Source organism: Styela clava, chromosome 3 (assembly GCF_964204865.1).
Source record: "Styela clava chromosome 3, kaStyClav1.hap1.2, whole genome shotgun sequence".
Lineage (NCBI taxonomy): Eukaryota > Metazoa > Chordata > Ascidiacea > Stolidobranchia > Styelidae > Styela > Styela clava.
The window spans coordinates 22,504,830-22,528,910 of record NC_135252.1 but is presented as its reverse complement, the minus strand read 5'-3'; the positions used below and the strand labels follow the sequence as shown (position 1 = coordinate 22,528,910).

The following is a 24,081-nucleotide window of genomic DNA, read 5'->3' as shown; positions in this document are numbered from 1 at the left end:
AAAATACATTGTATTGATTAGTTTAAGTGAATTTGTTCTCATAAAACGCTTATTCTGATACCAAATATAAAAAAAACTGCAATGGGTGAATTTATCGAGAATATCATTATTAAGATTATGTTTGTATACATATATAACTATATATCAATACTTTCAATACGATTGTGGTGAAATAAACATTCAGTTATTTCTAAATATAAACCACAGACTTTTATTGATACGAAGTGATTTTAAGGGAGTGTCATGAGTAAATAATATAATAGGTAGATAACAAAAACCAAAAGTCATAACACCGTTTTATTACTAGAGAATAGAGAGCGGCGTGATTTCCCCAATTACTCAAAAGTTATATTATCCGAGAGATTGTAATATAATAAATATGGCATAACATCGCATCTTATGAATTACGAGGTTCATCAACAGATGCAGTTCTTACACAAATCAATATTAGGGGATGCTATCTAAATTTTGTTAATTCCGACTTTTACATAAACTTCATTGGTATCCAATTTTCAATTATAAAGGCGTTTCATATTTGTACCTGCTTCCTACCACATATTACAAAATATTTAACTAAGTGACTTATTTTGTCCCACTCTAACTTTTCATATATATCTTAAATATATATTTCTCATATATATGAAAAACTATCATAAAAATGAAATTTTGTCTGGAATTTTGTATTGTAGTAGTAAGATCTGAAACAATTAAAGATTTTTGTAGTATCTCAAACAGTTCAATTGTTAAATGTAAACATAAGTCCACTCTAAAACTTAAATACTCCATGAATGTAGGATTTTGTGTATATGGACATTACACTAACGAACAGTTTTTGTTTTCACCTATAACGACAGACATATTAGATTATTTGCATTGATTTTAAAAGAATGGCGGCGATAGGTATTGACTTTGGGACGTCATTCTGTTGCGTTGCAGTTTGCAAAGACGAAAGGGTATGATTATATAAATAAATATCTATTTTTTCTTAATTCAATCGGTTGTATAATATTCAAATTCCTCTACAACAGTGACTTTGAAACTAGCTTTACAATAATTCACTTAACCTACTAATCGTCATCATTGAGTAATGTCTAATAAATTTACTTACTATTTACTATAACCTTATGAATTCGAAATAATTATTACTATTTAATTCCCACTTTGAAAACCGCCCCGTCGACCGGGCTTCTTATAGTTGAATAAAAAAATCAAGCATCATTTCGTAAAAATATTAGTCAGGAACGCGACACTAGCCTTATTTTTAGGTTGAAATCATTTCAAATGAGCACGATAAACGAACTACACCATCATATGTCGCTTTTCCTGATGAAGAAAGACTTTTTGGAGAATCTGCAAAACATCAGGCTCCGCTTAATTTAGAGAACACCTTTTATGGTAATCAGTGTGAAAAGAAATTTCGTTGTTACTTTTATATACAATCTGCGCGGTGGTGTGGCCTCAGTGAATATAGTTAGGGTAAGGAACTAAATTATTTGAGAATGTCACTGTGGGACTAAACGCATACCAAAGTGACACCAATTGTGGTGATTGAGATCCTTTTAGGCAAATGTGATCACATATCAAAGTTGCAGAAAATCTCGAATTCTCAAAGATAAATGGCATACTTTGAACCACGAATATCACTATTGCGGGAGAAACCAATGCCTAATCATATAATTCAAACAAAAGTATTACAAACAGTCTAGGTAGGTAATGTTAACGTTTATTTTCGTAGTTTTTGCTTCTTCTAATCAGTCTGATGTTGGTCAAGCGCAGACTATTAAAAACACGGCGCTCCAGAAGTATGTGTACCAATATGCAGGTAACTAATTTTTTTCAGTATACTTTACATCAAGTTCTGTAAAGGGACGGAAGCCCACGACCAGGGTGTATATTCACTTGGTTAACACAGACAGTCCCCGAACTTCTAATAAAACTAAAATGAGGAAAATTGAAATAAAATTATGGCCTAACCCTAATCTGGTGGACATATTAGGGGAGTACAAAAAAAAAACAGTATAAAATGATATCTGATAAATGTTTATGCTTGACATTTTCTTGATCAGGCGACAGACATTTAAATTTCTTTACTAATAACCAAGATATACACCGGTAAAATACGCTAATTTTGTGCACATTTTAAAATGTGCGTGTAGTAGTTAGAGATGGGACGAGTCCGGCATTACATAGATTCGACGAATCCGAGTAATAGGTAAAAAACTCGAATCGAATCCTCCGAGTCCGTGACGTCACAATATAAAAGTAGAAAAACACGTTTTTGGCCATACTACAGTATCGCGCGCTCACAAACATACGCTGTAGCTCATATTTTTCCCTAATGATTCCGCAGATAGCTGTTGAATCAATTTGAAAATATATTTTTCTTCTTTTTTGGCGGCCACAATATAAACGTAAACGTGGGTCAATGTGCGCCTTGGCTGTGAACTGGATTTCCAGTTTCCTTGCGTCAATTTTGGGCGGCTAATTAAAAATTCGTACATGGCAATATGAAAAATAAAAAGTTTTTGACTACAATGCTTTCCCATAATTCCAGATATTTCTAGCCTTAAATTTACTATGTCGCGTGCGCAAATGGTAGAGAGATGCCACTCGTCGTCAATACAATGCTTGCAATTTAGTAATTCATGTAAACGTTCTAAAACTCTCCATGATTTTCATTGCTCTCTTTTAGAGAAAGGATTGCACGTACTAAACTGGATTTAAAAGAGGTATTGATGAGATTACTCCTTGGGCTGATCCTGCCCATATTTAATATTTATTTACGCAAATCGAAAACTCAAAAATATTGCGCTAACACATATTTTATTGTGTACCCCATGTATACCAAAAGAATAGATAGTTTGAGTGATATTGTTACATATTTAACCTTAATTTCAACTAGTTAGTGTATGTAGTGAGATTTATAGGGGTAAAAGTACAAACATAGGCGTAAATTAGTAAAAACAGAATTAATTATAGACTCGGTAAAAACGACGTGGACTCGAAATCGAATCCGAGTCCAAAAAATGCCTGGATTCGACTCGAATCCGAGTCTGGATCCGAATCCCGGCCCATCCCTAGTAGTAGTCAAACGTTAGGAGGAATTCCATTTATGCGCTTCAATGATAATACCAGTGGAACAGCTGTAGTAAGAAGAACATTTTTTATCTTTGACAGGTATGAAGCGGTTAATTGGATTAAATCAGGAAGAGATCATTGATAAATGTTTGCAGTTGGACATTAACTTTGATGCCGAAAATGGTGACATCCCGAACAAACCATATTTTCCTGTGAGTCTGCAAAAGTCTAATAAAATCTTAACATTTTTCGTCATTTTTTCATTCGTGAAAAACTAAAAACTTCAATATTTACACATAGAGAAACATTTATATTGCTTCTAATCTAAAAATTAGCATTGTTTTTGAGATTTTTCCACCATCTACTTGTTTGAATTAAGTAAATGATGAATAAAAAGTATACACTGTCTGAAATTCTTTGTGAAATATTAATTCATATACTTTAAAATTTATTCAGGTTAGTTACAGAAAACAAGATGAAAAATTAGTCGCTGAACAAATTAGTGCTATGACGTTGAATTATTTAAGAAACATCGCGGAAAAGCACATTGGAAATGAAGTAACAAAAGCAGTTATTGCAGTACCTGCAACTTTTAACATTTCGCAGCGCATGGCAATTTGTAATGCAGGAAAAATAGCTGGCTTCAATAATATCGAACTGATAAATGAAACAACTGCAGCAGCAATTGCATATGGAATTGATCGTACGGTACGATTTCTAATTTAATTTAATTTATTCTCTCAAAATTTCCTTTCTGATCTTCACGGATAATTGTGCAAAACTTGGTAATATTTGGTATTAGTCCAAAAACAATCCAAAAAATAAAAGGAGTATATGTTTATGATCAACAATAGATATACTAAAGAACCATTGATTAATTATCACAGTGGCAATGATGAAAAATAACACTAATCGTATCATTGCATACCTTAATTAATTACATACCTTTGGTAATAGGAAATCCACATCCTTAAAGATTAAAACTCTATTACTACTAAACTAAAATTGAAGAAATGTACGCAATAACAAACACGAGACATATTCAATTAGATGTAGTTGCATATAGCTTTGAAATCAGTTTTAAGAAATAATAAGCTTTATACAATCTTCTTATTTATTGTTTAGAAACAAGGGGATAGAAATGTTTTGATATTCAATCTCGGTGGTGGGGTCTGTGAAGTATCGGTGGTGAAAATCATTGAAAGAAAATTTGAAGTAATATCTACCGCAGGAGATTGTAGCTTTGGTGGTGAGATTCAATGAATATATATTTTTGATTTTAAACGCACTTCGTTTTTTGTGCTTATTTTCGAAAATGATTCCCAAGATTTTCAGTATTTCATACATTATTTTTATTATTTTCGCTAAATACTAAAAGTAATTTCTGAACAGTGCTTTTTAATAAAACAGTAAATACCTTCCACTGACGCATGGGTATTTATACAAAGTATTAATAATGAGTTTGGTTTAATAGTATTTATCCTATAAATAATTTCATCCAAACCTCATTCGTCACTAATTTGAACTTTCAGTATATAGAGCAATACTAATAGGTAAACAAGCAGTCTCAATTACAAAAAGAATAAAAGTGACAAAAATCAATTCACGGGTAGCACAAATTCCTGTAATTGAAATTTAAAATATTACATTGTACAGGCGACAATTTCGACAGCAACATGGTTGCGTATTTTTTGAAGAAATTTGGGGAAAATACCATAGAAAGGAAATCCATTTATCGCTTGCGAGCTTCATGTGAGAAAGCTAAACGAGCATTGTCTGCATCTTCTCGAGCACGGTAAAAAATGAGGAATAAATCGTTTTGACGTTTATGTTTTGAATATTGTTTCTTTTTAAAACATCTGATCTTTTACTTCAACCTAAATGTTTATGGAAGTCCTAAATACTCAAACGCAAGCAAAACTATAAAATACTTAAAAAAAAAAACTAGTAAAACATATGACAGATATTACAATACTAAATCTCTAAAACATTTTTATTATAGTGTGAAAGTCGATAGACTGAAAGATGATCAGCCATTTTGCGCCACGATAACCAGAGACCAGTTCGAAGAAATCAACGAGCATCTTTTTGAGAAAACAATGATAATTGTCAACAAAGCATTAAAAAATGGAAACTTGGAAAAAACACAGGTAGTTTGGACGGAATCTAATTCAAAATGATTTCCTTTCTGTATACAATGAATTGAAATACTCTAGCATTTCAAACATATTATAATTGTCAGATTATCATGCTGGCTTCAGTAAAATCTAACTTGAAGGAAATGTCATTTATAATTATCTGTTATTAAAAAGCAGAAAAATATTATATGTATTATATATGTCCATTATATCATAGATTGACGAAATTGTTCTCGTTGGCGGAAGCTCTCGAATTCTGAAGATAAGAAAAATGCTACAGGAATATTTTGACGGAAAAGAATTGATCAGAACAATTAATCCAGACGAAGCAGTGGCATATGGGGCGGCAGTACAGTCTTCAGAAAATGTAAGACGTTTTCAGACAACGGATAACGGATAGCATAACAATGATTAACGCTTGAGAACATATCTAAATGACCAGTATAAACGGTCCCCAATGGTTGCCAATATCCTAGCAACCGAATTATGATCGCTATTAAAATGATATTAATGATTAAAAAATATACACTCTTTGGATAATTTATCTTAGAATACAATGCCCTTAGAAGTGTTTACAAAATTGATATTTTAGATGGAAGAATATGAAGTTCTTGATCAATTTTGTCCTTCCATCGATAATTTGGATAGTGTTGATGTTGACAACAAAACAATTCTCGAAGAAGCCGATATAAACCGCATGGTATCTATTTTTATTATTAATGCTGCTTGTATTCACAAATCAAGTCCGAATTATTGGCATAGTTCCATCTTGTGATAAGTTGCCGAAGCATCATTTATTGCACTAACACGTCCCTTCATCAATACTGATTTAAACAAAAGTTTCCAATATTTGAAATAAAATTCCAATAAGGAACTTACTGTTTGATATACAAAATTTCACTAAAAATAATGTATTCTAAAATTCAACTCAATATTACAATTCTTGCAAAAATTTAACCTGGTATGAAATAAAGTTACAAAAGCATAAACCAAAATTAGTGCATTGCTTTTCTTTTTTATTTCACGTCGTTAAATATATACGCGCATTGTGCACTGTTTCATTTGAATGTGCGATTTGAATTGCTAATGTTAATTGTAAAAATGCAAACGATGAAGTTATCAATCGGTTTCTGTAAAAGATTGCGAAAAACGAGAAATTTAATGAAGACGATTGTGAAGAAGAGCAAGTCAATGAAGCAAGAAATGAATTGGAAAAATACGCATACGATATGAAACAGTCAGTTGCTTGCTCAGACTATGGTTCAATTGATAAAATAGATAGCATTATTCAAAAATGTGACAATGCATTGAAATTGCTGGAAAATACTGAGGTGAGATTTTGACAATTCATAACTTTGTTTAATCAACGTTTATACTATTGATATAACGCCAAGTAAACCTAATTTTAAGTCACTTATTATGAATAAAAGAGCAACTAATTTGTTTACGTTTTTCCAGATTGACAAAGAACAAATAACGGAGGAATTGGAAGAGTTGAAAATTCGTGTTGGAGAGATTCTCACATCAAAAGTATAATAAATTTATTTTTTGACTTCTAAGTAGAATCGTTTTTATCACATTACATAATAGGTATGATTTTAAAATGCAGCTACAGCGGCACTACAGTTACACTGATCATAGACACAATTTCGAATTTAAGACTTTTTTCACTACATTAGATTAAAATTGAATGCAGTTGATGAGTTTAAAATTGTTGTTAAATAATTTAAAATTCCATTCTATCTAATATATCAGCAACAATTTTAGGTTTTACAAAATCTTAAAAATAATAAACAAATAATCAAATTAAATATTGCGTTAATGTATGATTTGACATATGGACTTCAATATTTTGACCATTCGACAGTAAACACAATTATTTAAACTAAATAAAAATTATTTGAAACATTTTGGTCAAGGAGGAAATATTTCAGAAGTAAAGATATATATCCCTCATTATATTGTTTTAGGAAGGCGATGATAACGGAAATGAAAATCCTGAAAATATGGAAAAACTCAAAAATGTTGATAATAATTCACTTTCTGAAGCCAATGCAGTGAAAGATAAGGAAGGAAATAACTCAGGAGAAAAAGTATTTTGTTCTAGTTTTACTTTCGACTACATGTAGTTTATTTATTTTATTTTATGTTTTAAATTTGTAACGTACATTATAATGTTCTGTAAGAACTTTTGGTAGTACAATGTATTGTTGATTGGGTATCTGGAATACATGTTTGATAAGCTAATATATTGCAATTAATTTTATCTTTTTTTTTCAATTTATTTTGGTATATTGTTATTCAAATAATATTAATTGAAAAGACAATCATAAAAGCATCGAAAATTTATATATGCTCCATTATATCGTTTTAGGGAGTCGTTGAAACCAGAAACAATAATCCTGAAAATATTAAAGAACCTCAAACTGCTGATGATATATCACCTTCTGAGGCCGATGCACTGAAAAATGAAGAAATAAATATTTTAGGAGAAGAGGTGTCTTATTTTAATTCTACTAGCGACTTAATGTAATTTATTTTTCTTATCTTATTGTTATCCTGCTTTGTGATGTACATTAATACTCTTGTTTAAAACAATCTATATTTGAATCAAAACTGAACATTCAATTTTTTCAATTAATTATAAGTATATAATTATCTCGTAGAAAATAAAAACATTTACATAAGAGTTAAAATTTGGTAAGCTAATGTATTACAATTATTTTTATCTTTTTTTAATTTCATTTTTTTACCAATTCAAATGAAACTGACAATCAGGAAAGAAATTTTTATATGCATCATTATATCGTTTTAGGGAGTCGATGACAACGGAAACAAAATCCCTGAAACTATGATCCTAAATCCTAATAATCCTCAATCTGCTGGTAATACATCACTTTCTGAGAATGATGCAGTGGAAAATAAACAAGGAAATATTTCAGGAGAAAAGGTATTTTTTTTTGTTTTCCATTCGGTTGACATGAGAGTTAAAACTTGCCTAGTTTCCTTACCAAGCATTAAAAACTATTCAATAATATTTAATATTAATGGTAATATAAGTTTTATAAAGCAGAGATGTTTAATATTAAATCTAACGGAAACGGCTATCAGAAAATCATCACACATTTAGATAGCCCTCATCACATCGTTTTAGGTAGTCGACGAAGTCAGAAACGAAAATTCTGAGAGAATCGCAAAACTACAAACTGCTGGTAATACATCATTATCTCAGGCGTATGCAGTGAAAGATAAAGAAGGAAATAATTCAGAAGAAAAGGTGTTTTATTTTGGATTCACTTCCGATTTCATGGAGTAGTTTATTTACTTTATTTTATCGTTTTTTACTTTTGTGATGTATATTATCATAATGTTTTATAAAAACTCCCGTTTAAAACAATCTATAGTTTATTAAATATCGAAAAATACAAGATTCGCATACAAATATATTATTATGCATATTTACTTCACACATTTACTTTTGCCTCATTATACTATTCAGGGTGGCGATGAAACCTGGACCAAAAATCCTGACAATATGGAAAGACCTCAATCTGCTGGTAATACACCATTTTCTGAGGATATTGCAGTTGAAGATGAACAAGGAAATATGTCAGAAGAAAAGGTATATGTTGTAGTTCTACATCTGGTTTACATGCGAGTAAGAATTGCTCAAGGTCGAATAAAGCAGAGATGTGTAATAATAAATATTGCCATTTAGAATTGCCCAAGGTCGAATAAAGCAGAGATGTATACTAATAAATATAGCACAAATGGCAATCAGAATGCGTCACACATTTTTATATGCCTTATTATATTGTTTTAGGGAGTCGATGACGACGGAAACGAAAATCCAGAAAATTTGAAAAAATCTGGAACTACTGATAATGCATCATCACCTTTCGAGGCTAATATCGTGCATGATGAACACAGACATATTTCAGGAGAAGAGGTATTGTGTTGCAGTTCTACTATCGACTTCCTGCAATTTTCTTTTATTTCTATTAATATGTTTTACTTTTGTTAAGTATACTATAATGTTATGTAAAACTTTTGCTAATGCAATGTTTCCTTGATTAAGTATCTAAAATACATGTTTTGCAAGCTATTATATTAAAATATTTTTATCCGTTTTTCAATTCATTTTGTTTTATTCTTTGAATAATTATATTAAAAATAGCGATCAGAAAGCATAACATTTTTATATATGCCTCAAAACATCGTTGTAGAGAGTCGATGAAGCCGGAAAAGAAAATTCTGAAAAGTACGTGAAACTAAAAACTGTTGTTGAAACCACACCATCTGAGGCCAATGCAGTGAAAGTTAAAAAAGAAAATATTTTAAGAGAAACGGTGTTTTATTTTAGTTTCACTTTCGACTTTATCAAGTTTATTTACTTTTTTTATCGTTTTTTTTTAGGGTGGCAATAAAATCGGAACCGTAAATCCTGACAATATGGAAAGACCTCAATCTGCTGGTAATACACCATTTTCTGAGGATATTGCAGTTGAAGATGAACAAGGAAATATTTCTGGAAAAAAGGTATATGTTTCAGTTCTACATTTGGTTTACGTGAGAGTAAGAATTGCCTAGTTTCCATTACCAAGCATTAAAAACTAATCAAAAATATTTAATATTAATGGGAATATAAGTCTAATAAAGCCGAGATGTATAATAATAAATATAGCACAATTGGCAATCAGAATGCGTCACACATTTTTATATGCCTTATTATATTGTTTTAGGGAGTCGATGACGACGGAAACGAAAATCCAGAAAATTTGAAAAAACCTGAAACTATTGATAATACATCACCTTCTGAGGCTAATATCGTGCATGATGAACACAGACCTATTTCAGGAGAAGAGGTATTGTGTTGCAGTTCTACTATCGACTCCCTGCAATTTTTTTTTATTTTTAATAATATGTTTTACTTTTGTTAATTATATTATAATGTTATGTAAAACTTTTTATATTGCAATGTTTCGTTGATTAAGTATGTAAAATACATGTTTTGCAAGCTATTATAATACAAATATGTTCATCTGTTTTTCAATTTATTTTGGTTTATTCTTTGAATAATTATATGGAAAATGGCGATCATAAAAGCATAATATTTTTTTTTTATATATGCCTCAATACATCGTTTTAGGGAGTCGATGAAGCCGGAAACGAAAATTCTAAAAATATCGTGAAACTACAAACTGCTGGTGAAACCACACCATCTGAGGCCAATGCAATGAAAGTTAAAAAAGAAAATAATTTAAGAGAAACGGTGTTTTATTTTAGTTTCACCTTCGACTTTTTGAAGTTTATTTACTACTTATCGTTTTTTCTACTTTTGTAATTAAGTGTTCAGTGAAAACACTCATTTAAAACAATCTATTGTTGATTAAATATCGTAAAATACAAGATCCGCATACTAATATATTTAAGGGTATATACATCAAACATTTATATTTGTCTCATCATATTGTTTCAGAGAAGAAATGAACCCGAAAACAAAAATCTTGAAAATATGGAAAATTCTCAATCTGCTGATAATACATCACCTTCTGAGGACAAGGCATTGGAAGATGAACAAGTGAATATTACAGGAGAAAAGTTATTTTGTTTTAGTTCTACAATTGGTTTACATGAGAGTTAACATTTGCCTAGTTTGCATTACCATGTATTAAAAAACGGATCAACAATATTGAATAATGATGGTATTCTAGATCTATAACGAAATAAATAACGAAAATGGCAGTCAGAAAAGCGTCACACATTTATATATGTCTTATTATAATGTTATAGGAAGTCGATGAAGACGAAAACGAAAATTCAGAAATTATGAAAACATCTGGAACTGCTGATAATACATCACCTTCTGGGGTCAATATCGAGCATGATAAACACGGACATATTTCAGAAGAAAAGGTATATGTTGTAGTTCTACATCTGGTTTACATGCGAGTAAGAATTGCCCAAGGTCGAATAAAGCAGAGATGTGTAATAATAAATATTGCCATTTAGAATTGCCCAAGGTCGAATAAAGCAGAGATGTATACTAATAAATATAGCACAAATGGCAATCAGAATGCGTCACACATTTTTATATGCCTTATTATATTGTTTTAGGGAGTCGATGACGACGGAAACGAAAATCCAGAAAATTTGAAAAAATCTGGAACTACTGATAATGCATCATCACCTTTCGAGGCTAATATCGTGCATGATGAACACAGACATATTTCAGGAGAAGAGGTATTGTGTTGCAGTTCTACTATCGACTTCCTGCAATTTTCTTTTATTTCTATTAATATGTTTTACTTTTGTTAAGTATACTATAATGTTATGTAAAACTTTTGCTAATGCAATGTTTCCTTGATTAAGTATCTAAAATACATGTTTTGCAAGCTATTATATTAAAATATTTTTATCCGTTTTTCAATTCATTTTGTTTTATTCTTTGAATAATTATATTAAAAATAGCGATCAGAAAGCATAACATTTTTATATATGCCTCAAAACATCGTTGTAGAGAGTCGATGAAGCCGGAAAAGAAAATTCTGAAAAGTACGTGAAACTAAAAACTGTTGTTGAAACCACACCATCTGAGGCCAATGCAGTGAAAGTTAAAAAAGAAAATATTTTAAGAGAAACGGTGTTTTATTTTAGTTTCACTTTCGACTTTATCAAGTTTATTTACTTTTTTTATCGTTTTTTTTTAGGGTGGCAATAAAATCGGAACCGTAAATCCTGACAATATGGAAAGACCTCAATCTGCTGGTAATACACCATTTTCTGAGGATATTGCAGTTGAAGATGAACAAGGAAATATTTCTGGAAAAAAGGTATATGTTTCAGTTCTACATTTGGTTTACGTGAGAGTAAGAATTGCCTAGTTTCCATTACCAAGCATTAAAAACTAATCAAAAATATTTAATATTAATGGGAATATAAGTCTAATAAAGCCGAGATGTATAATAATAAATATAGCACAATTGGCAATCAGAATGCGTCACACATTTTTATATGCCTTATTATATTGTTTTAGGGAGTCGATGACGACGGAAACGAAAATCCAGAAAATTTGAAAAAACCTGAAACTATTGATAATACATCACCTTCTGAGGCTAATATCGTGCATGATGAACACAGACCTATTTCAGGAGAAGAGGTATTGTGTTGCAGTTCTACTATCGACTCCCTGCAATTTTTTTTTATTTTTAATAATATGTTTTACTTTTGTTAATTATATTATAATGTTATGTAAAACTTTTTATATTGCAATGTTTCGTTGATTAAGTATGTAAAATACATGTTTTGCAAGCTATTATAATACAAATATGTTCATCTGTTTTTCAATTTATTTTGGTTTATTCTTTGAATAATTATATGGAAAATGGCGATCATAAAAGCATAATATTTTTTTTTTATATATGCCTCAATACATCGTTTTAGGGAGTCGATGAAGCCGGAAACGAAAATTCTAAAAATATCGTGAAACTACAAACTGCTGGTGAAACCACACCATCTGAGGCCAATGCAATGAAAGTTAAAAAAGAAAATAATTTAAGAGAAACGGTGTTTTATTTTAGTTTCACCTTCGACTTTTTGAAGTTTATTTACTACTTATCGTTTTTTCTACTTTTGTTATTAAGTGTTCAGTGAAAACACTCATTTAAAACAATCTATTGTTGATTAAATATCGTAAAATACAAGATCCGCATACTAATATATTTAAGGGTATATACATCAAACATTTATATTTGTCTAATCATATTGTTTCAGAGAAGAAATGAACCCGAAAACAAAAATCTTGAAAATATGGAAAATTCTCAATCTGCTGATAATACATCACCTTCTGAGGACAAGGCATTGGAAGATGAACAAGTGAATATTACAGGAGAAAAGTTATTTTGTTTTAGTTCTACAATTGGTTTACATGAGAGTTAACATTTGCCTAGTTTGCATTACCATGTATTAAAAAACGGATCAACAATATTGAATAATGATGGTATTCTAGATCTATAACGAAATAAATAACGAAAATGGCAGTCAGAAAAGCGTCACACATTTATATATGTCTTATTATAATGTTATAGGAAGTCGATGAAGACGAAAACGAAAATTCAGAAATTATGAAAACATCTGGAACTGCTGATAATACATCACCTTCTGGGGTCAATATCGAGCATGATAAACACGGACATATTTCAGAAGAAAAGGTATATGTTGTAGTTCTACATCTGGTTTACATGCGAGTAAGAATTGCCCAAGGTCGAATAAAGCAGAGATGTGTAATAATAAATATTGCCATTTAGAATTGCCCAAGGTCGAATAAAGCAGAGATGTATACTAATAAATATAGCACAAATGGCAATCAGAATGCGTCACACATTTTTATATGCCTTATTATATTGTTTTAGGGAGTCGATGACGACGGAAACGAAAATCCAGAAAATTTGAAAAAATCTGGAACTACTGATAATGCATCATCACCTTTCGAGGCTAATATCGTGCATGATGAACACAGACATATTTCAGGAGAAGAGGTATTGTGTTGCAGTTCTACTATCGACTTCCTGCAATTTTCTTTTATTTCTATTAATATGTTTTACTTTTGTTAAGTATACTATAATGTTATGTAAAACTTTTGCTAATGCAATGTTTCCTTGATTAAGTATCTAAAATACATGTTTTGCAAGCTATTATATTAAAATATTTTTATCCGTTTTTCAATTCATTTTGTTTTATTCTTTGAATAATTATATTAAAAATAGCGATCAGAAAGCATAACATTTTTATATATGCCTCAAAACATCGTTGTAGAGAGTCGATGAAGCCGGAAAAGAAAATTCTGAAAAGTACGTGAAACTAAAAACTGTTGTTGAAACCACACCATCTGAGGCCAATGCAGTGAAAGTTAAAAAAGAAAATATTTTAAGAGAAATGGTGTTTTATTTTAGTTTCACTTTCGACTTTATCAAGTTTATTTACTTTTTTTATCGTTTTTTTTTAGGGTGGCAATAAAATCGGAACCGTAAATCCTGACAATATGGAAAGACCTCAATCTGCTGGTAATACACCATTTTCTGAGGATATTGCAGTTGAAGATGAACAAGGAAATATTTCTGGAAAAAAGGTATATGTTTCAGTTCTACATTTGGTTTACGTGAGAGTAAGAATTGCCTAGTTTCCATTACCAAGCATTAAAAACTAATCAAAAATATTTAATATTAATGGGAATATAAGTCTAATAAAGCCGAGATGTATAATAATAAATATAGCACAATTGGCAATCAGAATGCGTCACACATTTTTATATGCCTTATTATATTGTTTTAGGGAGTCGATGACGACGGAAACGAAAATCCAGAAAATTTGAAAAAACCTGAAACTATTGATAATACATCACCTTCTGAGGCTAATATCGTGCATGATGAACACAGACCTATTTCAGGAGAAGAGGTATTGTGTTGCAGTTCTACTATCGACTCCCTGCAATTTTTTTTTTATTTTTAATAATATGTTTTACTTTTGTTAATTATATTATAATGTTATGTAAAACTTTTTATATTGCAATGTTTCGTTGATTAAGTATGTAAAATACATGTTTTGCAAGCTATTATAATACAAATATGTTCATCTGTTTTTCAATTTATTTTGGTTTATTCTTTGAATAATTATATGGAAAATGGCGATCATAAAAGCATAATATTTTTTTTTTATATATGCCTCAATACATCGTTTTAGGGAGTCGATGAAGCCGGAAACGAAAATTCTAAAAATATCGTGAAACTACAAACTGCTGGTGAAACCACACCATCTGAGGCCAATGCAATGAAAGTTAAAAAAGAAAATAATTTAAGAGAAACGGTGTTTTATTTTAGTTTCACCTTCGACTTTTTGAAGTTTATTTACTACTTATCGTTTTTTCTACTTTTGTAATTAAGTGTTCAGTGAAAACACTCATTTAAAACAATCTATTGTTGATTAAATATCGTAAAATACAAGATCCGCATACTAATATATTTAAGGGTATATACATCAAACATTTATATTTGTCTCATCATATTGTTTCAGAGAAGAAATGAACCCGAAAACAAAAATCTTGAAAATATGGAAAATTCTCAATCTGCTGATAATACATCACCTTCTGAGGACAAGGCATTGGAAGATGAACAAGTGAATATTACAGGAGAAAAGTTATTTTGTTTTAGTTCTACAATTGGTTTACATGAGAGTTAACATTTGCCTAGTTTGCATTACCATGTATTAAAAAAACGGATCAACAATATTGAATAATGATGGTATTCTAGATCTATAACGAAATAAATAACGAAAATGGCAGTCAGAAAAGCGTCACACATTTATATATGTCTTATTATAATGTTATAGGAAGTCGATGAAGACGAAAACGAAAATTCAGAAATTATGAAAACATCTGGAACTGCTGATAATACATCACCTTCTGGGGTCAATATCGAGCATGATAAACACGGACATATTTCAGAAGAAAAGGTATTTTGTTTTAGTTCTGCTATCGAATTCCTGCAATTTATCTACTTTGTTTTATTGTTTTTAGTTCTGTGTTTTACAATATTATATTGTTCTATAAAAACTATTGGTAAAATCAAGCTATTGTTGATTAAATATCGGTAAATACATTTTTTTAATGTAAAAAGACTTGAAATATCAGAACTGAATAAATTGAAGTTGAAAAAAATTATCGAAGTATGCAAAAATGTTGGAAGGAAATATTGGAAGGAAATATTTATTTCTAATGCGAACAACGGCGAGTTTTCATATATGACACAAATTGAATATTTTTAAATTTATTTTAACAATAAGACTCGTATACATACCATATTTAGACGTTTATTGACAATAAAATATAATCAAAACGCATTCCATCACTTTAGGATGTCATTGACCCATGAAACAAAAATACTGAAATAATAAATAAGCAACAAACAAAATCAAAGCAACCTTTAGAATCGTACAATGGAAATTGAACCAGAGAATATTTCAGAAGGGATATTCAAGGCTTATACTGTCGGTTTTATGCAACTAATATTTTTATTTTCGAATGTTTAACATATGTTATCTCGTGAAAGCATAGAGTAGCCGATCAGGTAATAGTAATATTCGACATTTTTATGTATACATTCAAGCATTCATTTTTTAAGGGGTTACTAAAATTTTTGCTTTAAATGCTGAACATACGTTAAATGCTGAAATACGAGTATAATTGTCATAGCGACCCAGATTAAGATTGATTCGTAAAACCGAAAAATTCACTGAAGCGCGTAATTGTCAAGGGGTAATTTTTTTAAATCGTTTATTTTGCTTTTCAGCGCGACGTGTTTACTTAGCTTGTACAGTTGGCCAATTCACAATATTTCAATAGTATTCGTCAATATATGTACATTTTTGCAACCGGGGGAGCGATAAATATTTTTATTTGCGTAATTTTGTGCGAAAATAGACAAACGCAATATTATGAGAATATGGGCGACGATATATTGACGATTATGTATTGAGTTTAACTTTGAATTTTAAAAATGAGGTAATCTATGTTTACCACTTTACAAATTAATCAACCTATTAATTTTGACGTTGTACATCTATGAATAAGTAAATATTAAGGAAAATTTATCAAAATAAAACAGCGAATAGCAAATGAAGTGGTCATAAGAATAACAGAAATCCTGAAAATATTAATTACCTTCAATGTGATTGAGGATTTATAACTCCCAATAGTACAGGAATAAAACATTAGATTTATTTTAGTGAGACCCTATAAAATATTTATTGACAATAAAAATAATCAAAAAAATGATTTATCCTATTATTTTAGAATGTCGATGCAAGAGGCAACAAAAATACGGAAATAATTACCGAGCAACAAACTGCTGCAAGACGTTTTTACTGATGAAATTCCCTTATTTATTTCAGGTTGAACAGGCCGAATCAGAAAATGATGAAAATGAGAATTTTGACAAATCAAACAATAATTCATCAAGCAATATAGAGAGAATCGCTCATAAAAGCAATGGAAAATTTGAAGGACTTTATTATGATTCTACGGTATTGTTCGATATTTACTTTAGCTGTGTTTGGAAAAAGGCTATTGGAAATTCATCGTACTTGGGAATATGCAATTTGAAAATACTGGCCATGTTTATAAAAAAAGAACAATGTGTACGCTACTTTTCAAATTTTCTCGTGCATGGGAATATGCAATTTGAAAATCCTTCCCATGTGTATGAATATTAGGGTAACAATAATTCTTTGAAGCATGTAAAGATTGAAAACGAACTTAATCTAAATTTACTGAAAATGCATCTTTATTTATCCACGAAAATATGGAATATGCAAATTTTCATAGCAACATTATAAATCATTAGATTATGTATTTCGCTATAGCAATAAGATTAAAAATGTTACTAATTATAAATGATAAACTAAAAGTGTAATCGATGGCTCTATTGTAAAAGTATTTCAAACCAACGAAAAAGGCAACAAGGATTTTAAAAAATTTTATTCACTGAGATTTTTAATAAACTCAAAACTAAAACCCTTTTAACATTTTTTATCGTAAGATAATTAAAACTTGAAACGCAACAATTTTTTATTGTAAAAATGGATAATATATGAAAACGAACAAACCATTAAGTTATTGATAATATTAAATATTCACCTTGAAATTATTTTGGAATTATATGTTTAATAAGAAGAGATTGTGAGTATGATTAATGAGTATTATGTGTATAATTTTCTTGATGTATAAAGAAGAGTGTGCTTTTATATGTAAATTTTATTGTCAATTTATAATGAGCATAAATTATTTCGATATATTGAAATTTGGTTCTCTATGAGGTTCTTATTCATATGTTAATTTGACACGCATCGCAAATTCATTTTTGCCTAACGACTCCATTTTAGGATCTCATTGAAGAAGAGAAAAACAATTTTGAAAACATGAACAAAGAATCCAAGTTAAAAACTAAAAATGATTCAAATGAAGATAAGGAAAAGAATGTTTTAGAAAGAAGGGTAATGTGTTGAATATTTTCTTTGATTTAATACGGTATTTCGAGTCATAGTGTTAAATATTACAATGCAGTATGAAACAAAAGGAACAGCGCACAGCACAAGTTAATCCTTTCATAGATTTCATCCTACAAAACTTTTACACCAATTCATCTTGATAGTTGTTAAGTGAGGTAGAAGCAGAATAATCATATTCTACATATTTACATCAATGCATTTATAAATTAAATGCATTGTAACTTGTAAGTAAATAGTACAAACAATAGTACATCAAACGATAATGGAACAAGAACTGATAACAGCAAAGAAAAATCCAAAGAATTTGTTGATGATTCTGCGGTATTGTTTGACATTTACTCTAGCTGTATTTTAAAAAAAATGAGTATGTTACCTTTGGAATTTCCTCCTACCTAGGAATAGGCAATTTGAAAATTAATTTGCAATTTGAATATTAAGATAGCAATATGTATTTGAGGCATGTTAAGACTGAAAGTGCATTTCATTGGTCACTATCGCAGAAATCTGAATTTAATGAAAACGAAACCGATCAAATAAAATTTTTATTAATAAAGTAAACTTTTTATTTAAAATTGTAATCATATACATTATTTATTGTAGAAAAGTCAGGTCGGACGAAGTGTCCGTGACGGTGAGCATTCTGGGAATTCCAGCATGAAGGCATCAGACCATAATGGTAAAAAGCACGAGGAACGCACTGCAGAACTTAACGTTATTAAACTGATATCTAAGGTTTGGTTCAAATTTTTTATTTTTTTATTTGAGTGAACCAAAATAGGATGGATTAATTTGTATATTATATTTGTGTTTTAATATTTAATTCTTGATGTCATTATCTTATGAATGTTGATATAGCAGAAAAGCGATTCACAATTAATATTTAAAAATGTGACAGGTATAGTATGACTAATATATAATATTAATTTTTATACAAAGTAAAGCAGAAAATAATATTTCTTTACTGATGTATTTTAAATGGCAATTTTTCTTGTTTATGTCAGAATGAGCAGGCCAAGTTGCGAGTTCATGAAAATGAGACATTCGACAAATCAAACAACAATCTGTCAAATGATGATAAGTTAAACAATGGTGAAGGCAAAGAAAAAAACAAAGGAAATGATGATAATTCTATGGTATTTTTTTTAGATTTATTTCTCTGTACTTGAGCGGATAAATATGTAATGATAATCAAATTTTCTCGTGCTTGTGTTTCTCATGTTGAGAATAATAATGCAGAATTAATAATCGAAATTTCTAGGAACTGAATTTACTGAAACTAAATGGAATTATGCGACAAAAAGTCTGTAAACAAGTAAAAACATATGGAAAACTCAACAATTTAGCCAATGAGACTACTGTGCAAATATTTCCGACCATAGAAAAATAAATCAAAGTTTGATAATAAGAAATTCAATGAGATTTATAACAGACCCAAAACGAAAGCGTTATCTTTTTTCATTTTGACCGTAGGGTTATAAGCCGTTATACGTAACAATTTTTGTATTCTAAAATTTTCTTGGATTATATATGAAAGAGACCAATTTATTAAATTATTGGTAACATTTAGGCTTACCATACGTCCCGTTTTAGGCGGGACAGTCCCGCTTTATAACGTCTTGTCCCGCCGTCCCAACAAGTCATCCAAAAGTCCCGCTTTGGCGTTCAGTCATCCAACATGTATGTATGTATGTTTATTTGCCTCAAAAATGTAACAGTATTTATATGCATAATAATTAAACGGTATAACATAAAACTCAAACATTACCAATTAGCATGTTCTCGATACTGTTGCTACTGTCATACTTACTGAAGATAGATGCGTGGATTCGTTTGTTTCGTTATTTTCCGCTAACATAATTGCTACAATTTGTTACGTGTAAGCCCCGTACGCCAACAGGGTGCTTAACGTTAACCTAAATGACTGTACTATTTTTCGAACTAAAACCTATATTTGGAGAGACAGCGCAGCGCAATAACTCTCGATGGCAATATGGCCAATGAAGACAGCCGGGATGGCTTTGAATGTGGGCCCCTAATGTAAAATCGGTTACTTAAATAAAATTGAAGCTCCGTCTTTGGAGGGCTCTCCTGAAGTATGTGCACCAAGATGGCGCACAACCTGATAACCTCAACCTGGTACACATACTATGTTCAGGTTGTTCATCATCTTGGTGCACATACTTCGGGAGCTCCCTTTGAAGGCGTCCCGTTTTAAGGTCACACAAATATGGCAACCATAGTAATATTAAATGTTTGCTTTAAAATACATACTAAAATTATATGTTTGAAAAGAGAGCTTGAGCATAATTAAAAACAGTGTCATATATTTCCAGATGTATGAAGCACATGGCACTTTTATATAATATTCTTATTGTCAATTTATTTTGAACAGAAATTATGTTAATATGTTAAAATTCGTGTTCTCTGTAAATCCAAATTACCAAACTCTTTATTTCCTGAGGACCAATATATTTGAACACCTGTCATAGTTGATCATAACGTGGCAATAATATGTTATTTTACGTGAAGTATTTCGACACTAACTTAAATCATTTTAGCATCCAACTATGATCCATACTTGATCCGAGATTTCAAAACCACGTGAACGCATCATATTTTTATTTTGTATATTTCTTATTTTACTACAAAATGAATGTTATTTGTGTAAGTATCTTGAAGCTTAGAAATCGCAAAGAATTTGCCATTACTTCGATGAGAAGTAATTTGAACGAGCTAGTAGCCGTTTCGCGCATATAATAAACTAACAAAGATTCCAGACGGCTGTCGTAAACAAGCTCTCACATAACATTGATTTATTTCGCGTTTCGCTTGGCTTGCGAAGCTCAGTCTGGGATTTCTGAAAAGGATACGTAACGCTCGTTGGGAAGAGCACTCGTGATTTCGTTTTATGTATCACGTGTTCATCGCAGCGGTAAGAGTGGGATAATTTTTTCTCAAAATTTTTCAAATTTCTCTTTTATAATCGGCATAGCGTAGGGAGACTAAGCGTGACGTATCTTTGAATACTGTTAGTAAAAAACGACAAAAAAACTCATACCGGCGGGAGTTTGGGGAAGTTTCTTGCACGTTTAATTAACTAGTTATGACAAATTTTAAAATAGTTATTTTTTACGACAATTTTGATAAGCATCGCAAATTTACATATGCCTAAGGATATCATTTTAGAAAGTCAGTGGAGCAGAGAACAACAATCTTGTAAACATGAATAAACATGGAACTGATGAAAAAAACTTGTTGAAAACTGAAGATGAATCAAATAAAGACAAAAAAGAGAATGTTTTAGGGAGAAAGGTATGAGGTTAATTTTTTTTTTCCAATCTGATATGTCATGTCATAGTTTTAACATTACAATGCAATCTTAAAAACATTATTTTTAAAAGAGCCAAGCGCATAAGTAAATATTTTAGAACATTCATCCTACTAAAAGTTCACATCTATCTATCCCAGGAGTTATTAGGTGAGGTAGATGCTAAAAAATCATATTCCATATATTTTTATCGTAAGTCTATCGCGTAAATATAGGCAATAAAGTAGATGAGATGTTTTTTACTGATAGAATTTAAATGGCCTTGTTTTCAAATTTTCTTGTTTATGTCAGGATGAACAGGCGGAGTCAGAGGTTAATAAAAAAAATCAAATTATTGATAAAGCAAACAATACAAAGATCAATGAAATAACTGAGAAATCTGATAATGATACTCAGGTATGGTTTGACATTTACCTTTGATGTTCTGAATAAAAAAAATAAAATTTCTTCTTTTCTTTCTTTTTCTACACAGGAATATGCAATTTGAAAATGGTGGCCATGTTTATTGATATTAAGCTAGCATGATGTCTTTGAAGCATGTTAAGATTGAAAATGCATTTGCTGGGTAATTATCGCAGGAACCCGAATTTACTGAAAATGAAACTGATAAAATATTGCCGCAATAAAATTTGCTAAATAAAGTAAATCTTATTTTTAAATTGCAATTATATACATTATTTATTGTAGAACGATCAGGTCGGACCAAGTGTTCGTGACGGTCAGCATTCTGGGAAATCGAGTAAGGAGGCATCAGACCATAATGGAACACAGCATGAAAAAAGCAATGAAGAACTTAACGTTATTGAACAGCTATCCACGGTAAGGTTCCAACTTATTTTTATTTAATCAAGGAAACTGAAATGTGATGAAAAAATTACAAATTTTATATTTGGGGTTTAAAATTTAATTATTGATTTCATTATCTTATGAACGTATGTTTACATATGCCTACGATATCGTTTTAGAACGCCAGTGACACAGAAAACATTAATCTGGAAAACACGAAAAAACGTGAAATTGATGAAACTAAGTCGACTCCAGATGATCCGTCAGTGATACAGGAACATAAGACATCATTAGATAGAGAGGTACTTCGTTGGCTATTTTGTTTCAATCAACATACCTATATTGTAATGGTAATAATTGTATTGTAGTTTTAATATTTGTAGTGTAGATCAGGGCTACTCAACTATTTTTACCGAAGATCCGCATACGAAACTTCAGAAATATTTGGGTCCGGACTTTCTAGAAATTATATTTAAACACGCACTTCCTCGACAGACCAACGACTAACATACCGGACAGACTAATGATTATTAGCTACCGTATATAAGATTGTTTATTATGACGTTAGAGTTCTTTTCATATATATATTTAAACCTATAAAAGTGATTTTATAAAAGGAAACTTCAAAAGTGGGGCTAATGATCCAAAATAAAGAATTAGTCGCGGTCCGAATCGAATACCCGAAAGGTCCGGATTCGGTCCGCCAGTTGAGTAGCCCTGGTGTAGATTATTAAAACAGACTATGAGGCACAAACCATTCTTTCATCATATTAAACCTATTGACAAGCCACTGGATTTATAAAGATTGTGGAGTGAAATATTCATATCATCAAAAACTATAAAAATTACTATATAAATAAAAATACTACTCGTTATAAATGGAGACTGAAATAGTATGAAATCTCAATGGTATGGTTCAAATTTTGCGTAATTTTGAATAAACATGTGATTGATACGTATTGAAATTTCTCATAGTTGAATGAATACATTTTAAACTTTTAATAAATTAATAGTATAATTAACTTTTCGTTATTTTCATTTTATCAGTGAAAATGTGTTTAATAAATTTAAAATTTATTTTATATCATTTTAGGGAATCTGTGATGCTGAAAACAGTCAACTTGCTGATATGGCAAACCATCAAAACATTGGAACACGGTTGAATCCTGAAGATAATTCAGTAAAAGATGGAGAAGACAATGCTTCAGATAGAAAGGTATCGTGTAGAGAATTTCATTAATTCAATACATTGTATTTTATTTTTTTATTGTCTAAATTATTACAAAGTTACCCTTTAATAATTAAATTGATCCACATGCATACTATTTATTCATATTAAAAATACATTTTTATATACTATTTCCAAATAAGTATATTTTTTTATTCAACTCTTATCAAATTTATCAAAATCTATTTAGAAAAAAGAGCAAACTTCAACCGAAGACAAATCGAAGATGAAAAATTAAAATGACGAACCGCACTGAAAAAACTCTGTAACTGTAACTCTGTAATTATATTATTTTTTGCATTCCTGTATTACATATACCGAAAGTGTATTAAAATTTATTTTGCTCTATGATCATATATACTAGGCTTATAAAAATTGTATTAAATTTGCAATTTGATTCGTTAATGCTATATTAAAGGAGTTGATTATATTGTTGATTGTACAAATAAAACTGTCTAATTAAA

General features: G+C 30.2%; 1 protein-coding gene across 5 annotated transcripts; it reads left to right on the top strand.

The window, feature by feature from the left end:
- Positions 1-842: 842 nt before the first annotated feature.
- Positions 843-24,081, top strand: LOC144421043 (uncharacterized). 5 transcript variants are annotated; one of them, XM_078111159.1, is made up of 44 exons: positions 843-953; positions 1,266-1,395; positions 3,178-3,290; positions 3,535-3,786; positions 4,204-4,327; positions 4,735-4,873; positions 5,081-5,228; positions 5,434-5,583; positions 5,809-5,916; positions 6,356-6,547; positions 6,675-6,746; positions 7,187-7,309; positions 7,591-7,713; positions 8,032-8,166; positions 8,371-8,493; positions 8,716-8,838; positions 9,040-9,165; positions 9,633-9,755; positions 9,959-10,081; positions 10,366-10,488; positions 10,696-10,797; positions 11,010-11,132; positions 11,334-11,459; positions 11,927-12,049; positions 12,253-12,375; positions 12,660-12,782; positions 12,990-13,091; positions 13,304-13,426; positions 13,628-13,753; positions 14,221-14,343; positions 14,547-14,669; positions 14,955-15,077; positions 15,285-15,386; positions 15,600-15,722; positions 17,160-17,291; positions 18,150-18,260; positions 18,876-19,007; positions 19,277-19,408; positions 21,462-21,587; positions 21,895-21,999; positions 22,291-22,422; positions 22,569-22,691; positions 23,483-23,605; positions 23,808-24,081. In XM_078111159.1, the coding sequence occupies exons 1-44, from the start codon at positions 888-890 to the stop codon at positions 23,853-23,855; spliced, it is 5,445 nt and encodes a 1,814-aa protein (XP_077967285.1). In that variant the 5' UTR covers positions 843-887; the 3' UTR covers positions 23,856-24,081. The 5 variants fall into 5 exon arrangements, 4 of the variants coding, with proteins under 4 accessions (XP_077967285.1, XP_077967286.1, XP_077967287.1 ...); XM_078111160.1 differs by lacking the exon at positions 10,366-10,488; XR_013474908.1 differs by lacking the exons at positions 22,569-22,691; positions 23,483-23,605; positions 23,808-24,081 and adding an exon at positions 22,076-22,168.